The 9,398-nt window shown below is 33.8% G+C and overlaps 1 protein-coding gene across 1 annotated transcript in view; it reads right to left on the bottom strand.

Moving 5' to 3' along the window:
• The window catches only part of LOC103610123 (proteinase-activated receptor 1-like), a 21,783-nt gene extending 15,465 nt beyond the window's left edge, over nt 1-6,318 (bottom strand). Inside the window, 1 exon segment of the mRNA XM_008594355.1 lies at nt 6,283-6,318. Within this exon segment, the coding sequence (XP_008592577.1) occupies nt 6,283-6,318 (36 nt within the window).
• Nucleotides 6,319-9,398: the final 3,080 nt, after the last annotated feature.

The raw sequence follows: 9,398 nt of genomic DNA on the forward strand, positions 1-9,398 counted from the left end.
CTTTCTAAATCTTTTAGAAATGTTAAATGGGAAGTAGGGGCTAAGTTACTTATAAACTTTCATGTGTATAAGTGTCTTTATCAAAGTGGGGTCCAGTGCTCATCTCATCTGCAAGGTACTCCTGGTCTTCTGAAGTTGAAACGTTATTATACATACTGTTTGTATAAATGGCAATGACTCTACTTCCATTTTAATATTAACCCTCATTTACTTTTAATATTCAAAAATATCAAACATCACCAATTCAGTTCCTCAGTTAACTTGGGACCACTCTTTCCATTCATTTCTTTGAGAGGTCTTTGAGTTCACACAAGCGTGTGATACATGGGCATGAGTGGGAGGGTGTACACGAGACAGCTTTTTTCTCCTTGGTGTGGTTTATGGATTGAAATAATGAAGGAATCAGTTATCCAGTCCAATGCTTAATTTCTTTGTTATTTCAACATTTGATTTGAGTGATGGTAGAAAACATTACCTATTTTACCCAGTCTTTTCTCTCATATAGTTATTTTGAAGCTAATTACTGGAAGAGTTAATATACATCTGTACAGGGAAGTTTTCTAGGAACTGCATACACAGTCTTCTTTAGAGAGTTTAGTACATCCATTGGAACTTTTTCATGACTTTAGTAAACATACCAATTTTTTTTTAAAGCACCAAAAAAAAAAAAAATGTGTGCATTTGTCTTAGCCTGAGTCTAGTCTCTCTACTGGGCACACACAGAGAGGAAAAGAACAGTCAGTGACAACTCAGGCACTTGCTGAACCTGACCTGCTGACCCACACTGTGAGGTATGTGCAGGTCTAGTAACAGCTCTGCAATTAGATTCAATGCTCAATAACCAAAATCTGATTTTACTTTTCCCCTGAATTCCTGGCTACCCATATCAGCAGAGCTTTTCAAACCTTCCTGAAGATGAAAGATATTTTAGGTAAGAGAGATGTTCCCCTTAAACAATTTGAGCAAGAGTGAATGGAGTTGGGCTCATGAATCCAAAATATTTTCAACATTCAGGAAGAGCAGAGGGCTTAACCATTTTGTGAAATAATAGAAAGAAAACTTTATAATGAAACTGCACCATATGCTGTTCAGTTTCAGAAACAAGACAGGATTTCTGTCTATGATTTTCCTCTAATTCATCTGTGACCTCTCACTTTGAGTCTTGTTATCTCTCTACTAGATTGTAGGCTATGTAAGGGCAAAGACTTCTTTATTCCTGGGAGCCCACAATAAAGCAAAGAATCATCTCCCCAGCTCCCATAAAAGTTATTGACCTATACTCTCTCTTCTATTTTACTACCTTTGTCTGTCATAACTTATAATGAATAAGATGAACTGATGAGCACATTGACCGTTGCAATGGCTATTCTCTACCGGTCTCTCATTAGGATATGAAACAAAATCATCTCCTGGAACTCACCAGACATAAAATCCTTGATTCGTCAATGTAGTGAGAAGTCATCATGATACCTATTTAAAATTTAAAGTAAACAGCTGCCTGTAATGATAAAAACGTACATTAACAATTGTACTTATAAAGATAAAAGCTAATATAGAAAAAGACACACAAGTTAGGCTGATAACATCCTATTAAGCAGGATCATAATATGAGTAATTTTAAAATGAACACAACATGAAAGGGTTTTTTAAATTTATCTTTCAGGCTTATAATTAAAAAAACAAAAACAAAAACAAAAACCTATGTGGCACCTACCTTCAAAACAGAAAGTCTAGTGGGCTTTCCTAAAAGTCTTTCAGGCTTATAATTAAAAAAACAAAAACCTATGTGGCACCTACCTTCAAAACAGAAAGTCTAGTGGGCTTTCCTAAAATTTTGCAGTAGTAGAGAGGATGGAGAGAAATTACTCAATGGGAAGAAAAAGAAATAACTAAATTATCCAGTAGGTTAACATTAGTAATTTAATCACAGGTCAGATTTTAAAATATTTGCCTGCCTTGTTATTCCAGAAAAGTTGTATCATAAACTGAGCTGAAGAAATTGAACAATTTAGCTGCAGAAATTTGAAAATGATATCATATAGCTTTCTGGTCCAACTGAAGATTTGCTTGTCTACCTGACTATACTGCATATGAAGGAAGGAAATAAATCATCATTTATTTTTCTCTTTAATTGCTAATATTAAACTGTCAAATAATTAAATAAATTATTAATTTATTAATATTTAATCAGTGATAAATATTATAATGTGTAACTACATCTAAACACACAGATTTAAAATTATATATATCTTCAAAAATTATGCTATATTTCAGGTTTTTTGAACTCATACAGAAATATTTGTACAAAAATCATAGGCAAGTTTAGAAAATAAATAATGGAAAGAAAGTAACCCAGTTTCACTAACTAAAATTTATCATATTTTTAAAATAATTTGCTATGTTTATTTATTTTTTGGCACATGTAGAAAATGAATAACAGAATGTATAATAAGAAAATGTAAAAGCTATAAACTAAAAATTGGTTTAATGGTTGTGATATTTAGAAAAATATAGTGAATCTCCTATTTTAGCTGAGAATATTGATTTTGGTATGGATTTATCATTTTCAAATTTTTCAACCCAGTGCTTCTGTACAGATTGTAACTCATTGTCGTATGTTTCCAATCATAGTACAGTGTTCCTTCTAGAGTATTAATTGCCTGAGGACGGAAGCATTGTGTATCTTCTTCAGTATTGTATTCCCAACTCTTAGAGCAGGGACTGTGCCTGTACATAGTTGATGCTCAAAAAATATTCGTTGAACAAGTGACTATTAAGGATCATTAACTTTTATGGAAAGGAGTGTGATATGATTCCTTTTCTGGAGATACCAGATAGTGTTAGATCACAAAATGCCAATAAGTGTTAGATCAAATGTTAGATTCATTTGACTTAATGGAGTTTTAAACCAAGACCAAATGAGAATTCTGAAATGAGAATGATAACAATATCAACATCATCATATTATTTACTATCATCACAATATTTACTATGGGAAAACTTACCGAGTTCAATATATATTCCAGCCATTTTGTTAGTCATTTTCAAAGACTGTCTTATTTTAGCCGTGCAAAAAATACTATATTTCTTTTATACCAAAGGAAATTGTAACTATGAGAGATTGATAAGATTACCCAAGTTCACTCAGCAGGCAAATAGGAAAGCAAGCAATCACATCCAGATATGTTTCAAAAGTTTTGCTTTTTCTTCTCTACCATATTCTTCCTCAATTTTATGTTTATTACTAACAATATTTATATGATTGCATGGTACATATGTTCATGGAAGATTATGCAATTCTAACATTGTTGAAGAAATTTTTTAACTTTTTAAAAAAATTTCAATATAAAAATTTCTGAACATATTAAAAAAGTAACAAAACCAACGTCCAACTTCAATACCAATCCACATTTTTTTTTTTTCCTTTTTGTCTTTTTTCGTGTCTGGCAACGGATCGCAACCCTCAGTGTCGCGCCCGTACCAGACCGGGACCGGCAACAGAATCGCGACCCTCGGTGTTGCGCCCGCACCTCACTCAGCCAGTGAGCAGGAACCGGTCTGTATGTGGGATCCAAACCCTTGGCAGGAGCGCCGCCACGCTCCCAAGCGGCGCACTGTAGCAGTGCGCCACCGGGCCAGCCCCCAATCCACATTTTTGTATAATTTCATCTATTCTCCTGTTTTCTTTTGTATTTGTCTGCTGCTGTTTTAAAACAAATCCCAGACATCATATCATTTCTTCTCTAAATGTTTCAGTAAACAATCTAAAATAAATAAGTGAGGATCCTTTGTTATGCAACCACAACTGAATTTTTACACTAAACAAAAATTTTAAATAATCCTTACTATCATGTAATGCTACTCCATTTTCAAATTTCCCCTGTTGTCAAAAAAAAGATCATTATGCAGTTAGATTACATTTGTATCAAGATCTGAACAAAATTCACTCACATTCTCTCAAGTCCTTTCAATCAAAACATACCCATATTCTTTTTCTTTCTTTTTATTTTTTATGCAATAGATTTATTGAAAAAACTGAACCAGTTGTACTGGAAAATGTCTTATGCTTTGAACATACTACCTACCTTTACTCTTCACATATTCTATGGATGAGAAGTTAAATGTAAAGACTTTTATATAGATTCAAGTTCAATTCATTTGTGGAAGACAGAAATAATATTTCACTCATTCATGGCCCTCACTCCCCAGGGAGAGCATTAATCCATTCATGAGGGATCCACCCCCATGACTCAAACAGCTCCCAACACTGCTATATTGGGGATGAGTTTTGGGGGGATAATAGCATCCAAACTCCATCACATATCATAGGCACATAAAGTCTGGCTGTTACACTCTTAAGGATCCTAAGATTGACCAGTGGGCTGATTAGAGAAAGAGAGAAAGAAATTAAACAAAACTTTTTGGATATGATATTTGGTTAAAATGATACTAAGTCACTACTCTGGAAATTGGAAATTGGTTATTAAAGAAAAAAAACCCATTCATCCTACATTTCTAATATGAACTATATTTAAGAGTACTCAAATAGTCCAAATGAATGAGGAAGAGTTATTCTAAAAAACCACTAATAGTTCACTCGCGAAAAGTAGCAAGAAAATAGTAGGAATTTTTTTAGTCCAATCACCTCATAAATATTTTTAATATTTTACATTTATCAAGCTTATGAATGACTACACATTCTTCTACTTTGTAGACCTTTCTAAAGATTAACTAATTTGAAATTCAGGAAAATTTTAACACAAAGATATCTAACATTAAATATGTAATTCTACTGCTTTCTATGTCTCTTTCAACATTTCATTCTAGATATACATTTTTACATATTCAACTGCACATATCTGAGTATATGTATCCATATTTGAATGATCATACAGGTCAGACTATAAAGTTAATAAATATATGTTTTTCACTTATTTTTTGTATTAATAAATGTCATTATAAAAGCTATGCATCTAAAAAGAGTGCCTTTCAAAATTAGATACAAGAGATGATAGAATATGACCTTTTTGTACGACAATTATTCCTTCATTGCAATCTTCTATCTCCTGTCAGAAATACGATGTGCCATGTTTTTCACCCTACATACAAATGTGTCACTTTGTCACAAGATAGTTCGATCGAGTAGAAACAGTATCCAAAGGCAAGACAGATTCATCTCAAATGAAAGTAATTATTAATGAATATACAAGGGAACTTGAAAAAATTAGTAGAAAAATGGAATTAAAAGATAAAAATTAAAAATATAAACTTTATTTTTAAACATAATCTTCATCAAGTTCAAGACACTTTTGTAAGTGGTGAAACCAGCCCTAAAGAACTAAGTCCAACCCTAAAGAACTAAGAGTCCTGGGAATTGAACTATGTCAATGCAGTCTTTTTGCATTATTAACTAAAGAAAAAATGGGTGCCCTTTAAAGATTTTTTAAGATTAGAAAACAAAATGAAATTAGAAGCCAAATCAGGACTTTATGATGGATGCCTAATGATTTCTCAGAGAAACTGCACAAAATTGCCCATTTGATGAGAGAAATGAGCAGGAGCATTGTCGTGGCGGAGAACTCTTATGAAGCATGCCTTTTTCTGTTAAAGCTCTGGCTAACTTTCTCAAAACACTCTCATAATAAGCAGATGTCATCATTCTTTGATCCTCCAGAAATTCAACAAGCAAAATGCCTTGAGCATACCAAAAATCTGTTCCCATGACCTTTGCTGTTGACCAATCCACTTTTTCTTTGATTGGATCATTTCTACCTCTTGGTAGCCATTGTTTTGTTCATGGTTTGTGTTCAAGATTGTACTGAAAAAGCATTTGCTGTTGACCAATCCACTTTTTCTTTGATTGGATCACTTCTACCTCTTGGTAGCCATTGTTTTGTTCATGGTTTGTGTTCAAGATTGTACTGAAAAAGCCATGTTTCACCTTCTGCTACAGTTCTTCAAAGAAATGCTTCAGGATCTTGATCCCACTTGTTTAAAACGTCTATTGAAAGCTCTGCTCTTATCTGCAGCTTATCTAGGCATGACAGTTTTGGCGTCCATCAAGCAGGAAGTTTGCTCAACAGCAATTTTTCAGTCATATTTGTGTTAGTTGAACCAATTGAGATGTCTACGATGCCAGCTATTGTTTCTGCTGTTAATTGCATCAGTGATGTCACCATTTTTCTACCCAAGCTTCACCATAAATTTGATGTTTGTTCTTGCTTCAATTTTAGCAGAATTCATGTTGCTGTGATAGGAGCTCTTTTCAAACTGATGTCTTACCTTCTTAGTACCTCCAACTAGATCCTCTTTAGACATGGTTTTAACAAGATAGTACAAGTTTATTTTTTATTTTATTTTATTTTATTTTTTGTTTGTGACCAGTAAGGGTATCGCTACAAAATTCAGCAGCTAACCCTTGGCTTGGTGTCGTCCGCACCACGCTCAGCCAGTGAGCGCACCGGCCATCACTATACAGGATCCGAACCTGAGGCAGGAGTGCCACTGCGCTCCCAGCACCGCACTCTCCCGAGTGAGCCACTGGTCGGCCCAGTACAAGTTTATTTTGATGCAAAAAAAATTTGAAATTCATGCATAGATTTTTCTTCTCACACATTTTCCATGAACTTATCTGTGATGAGATATTCATGTCTCTCTTAGTCTAATTCAACTTTATATAAAAATTACTCTTTTGGGGAATATGTACTGGGAACTTTTTCACTGCACACTCCTTTAAAGAGCAGGCTTATTATTATCGCTACAAAATTCAGCAGCTATAGATTCAATAAATCCTACCAGAATTAGCAATATCTATACTTTAATAACAGTTTATTTAGATTCATAAGCAATGCTTGAAGTCCCCAATTGCAACGAATACTTCGTTTATTAGCTTTCTTTCTATGCAGAAATACTGCTGGGTCCCTAATGCAGAGATTGTTTCTAACTCAACATGGATCTCTAGAAATGGGCACTGAGGAAGGACTCCATACAGATTTATTGAATAAATGCATTTTTAAATAGAAGAATTTCTTACCTGCCTGAAAAGATTTAAATTAAGTATTAACCATGTTTGCTTTTTGGAGATAAATATTTAAGCCAATGATCATCCGATTCAGTCATTATACAAAATCAGCCTAACTAGCAAAGGCAGAGTTTTAAATCCAACACAGTTGAGTTGTCTGTTCTTACAAGACAGTTTTCAAAGGAATTAGAAGTGTTATGCTTATACCATCTGGAAGAGATGATTGTTCATTGAAACTTTTACAAAGATCAGATGTGCATCCATATCCCTGCTTTACTTTACCATCATAGAATCAGATATCTGTTGCTATAGTCAGTTTTTTAAAATTTATGTATTTTCTATTGTTTACTGTTACCTATCAAATAAAAAATGGATGGGTTATTGTAATTCAAAAGTAAAGGTCCAAAAATTATCTCTGCTTACTTTTCTCTTATAAAAAATTAGCATGATTCCATCATTTGATTTATATTTGTCCTTATCACATTCATGTTGGAATAATGAAAATTTTTAAATTATGGAAATTCACTGATATGTTTTTAATAATGAATAAACCATCTAAAACTACAGAAAAAATTCAAGTGTCAAAAGTAAATAGAAAATACAAAGAAAAAACTGTAACCAGGCATGAAAGCTTTCTTTTTATTTATTTTTCTCTGATGGACATCATGCTGATAGTAAATTAAACATTGTTCAGCTTTGTTCTCTCTCTGGACTAAAAATGTGCATTAACAGAGAGGAACAGAGAAGAAATTTCCCTTCCTATTTGTCATTCTGTCCTTCTGTGTCACTCTGTAAATTCTGTCCTATAAAGAATTTATCTATACTTTTAGACCTTGCCATTCATTTCTTTGAAAGTTAAATAATGCACAGAGGGAATCTACATTTTCAGGAAATACAGGGCCTATACACTAGGCAAAATGCATAACATTTTGCAGAGATGCATTTTAGAATTTTTTGTAATTACATTTTCTGATATATTCACTGAATNCCATCTGGAAGAGATGATTGTTCATTGAAACTTTTACAAAGATCAGATGTGCATCCATATCGCTGCTTTACTTTACCATCATAGAATCAGATATCTGTTGCTATAATCAGTTTTTTAAAATTTATGTCTTTTCGGGCCGGCCCGGTGGCGCACTGGATAGTGCGCCGCTTGGGAAGCGCGGCGGCGCTCCCGCCAAGGGTTCAGATCCCACATACAGACCGGTTCCCGCTCACTGGCTGAGCGAGGCACGGGAGCGACGCCGAGGGTTGCAGTCCCGTTGCCGGTCCCCGGTCCAGTGCGGGGGCAACACTGAGGGTTGCGATTCGTTGCCGGACACGGAAAAAGACAAAAGACAAAAAAAAAAAAAATTTATGTCTTTTCTATTGTTAACTGTTACCTATCAAATAAAAAATGGATGGGTTACTGTAATTCAAAAGTAAAGGTCCAAAAATTATCTCTGCTTACTTTTCTTTTATAAAAAATTAGCATGATTCCATCATTTGATTTATATTTGTCCTTATCACATTCATGTTGGAATAATGAAAATTTTTAAATTATGGAAATTCACTGATATGTTTTTAATAATGAATAAACCATCTAAAACTACAGAAAAAAATTCAAGTGTCAAAAGTAAATAGAAAATACAAAGAAAAAATTGTAACCAGGCATGAAAGCTTTCTTTTTATTTATTTTTCTCTGATGGACATCATGCTGATAGTAAATTAAACATTGTTCAGCTTTGTTCTAAAAATGTGCATTAACAGAGAGGAACAGAGAAGAAATTTCCCTTCCTATTTGTCATTCTGTCCTTCTGTGTCACTCTGTAAATTCTGTCCTATACAGAATTTATCTATACTTTTAGACCTTGCCATTCATTTATTTGAAAGTTAAATAATGCACAGAGGGAATCTACATTTTCAGAAAATACAGGGCCTATACACTAGGCAAAATGCATAATATTTTGCAGAGATGCATTTTAGAATTTTTTGTAATTACATTTTCTGATATATTCACTGAATGTGCTCGTTATATATTAGGTTTCTTATTTTAATCTTATCTCAACAGATTTATGGCTTTTAAAGTAGAAACTAGAAATTTAGCCAAACATTTTACCATGTGTTATTTAACTCTATTTGATACATTAAATCACATCATAGATATCAGAATAAATAGATATTCCAAGATAGATTGTTTAAGAAATCAATTTTAGTTTTTTTTTGTTTGTTTGTTTTTCCTTTTTGTCTTTTTTACTGACCAGTAACGGGATCGCAACCCTCGGTGTTGCGCCCACACCGTGCTCAGCCAGTGAGCGGGAACCGGTCTCCACATGGGATCCGAACCCTTGGCGGGAGCGCCGCCGCGCTCCCAAGCAGTGCAATTTTAGTTTTT

This window comes from Galeopterus variegatus, unplaced genomic scaffold, assembly GCF_000696425.1.
Source record: "Galeopterus variegatus unplaced genomic scaffold, G_variegatus-3.0.2 Scaffold10629, whole genome shotgun sequence".
Lineage (NCBI taxonomy): Eukaryota > Metazoa > Chordata > Mammalia > Dermoptera > Cynocephalidae > Galeopterus > Galeopterus variegatus.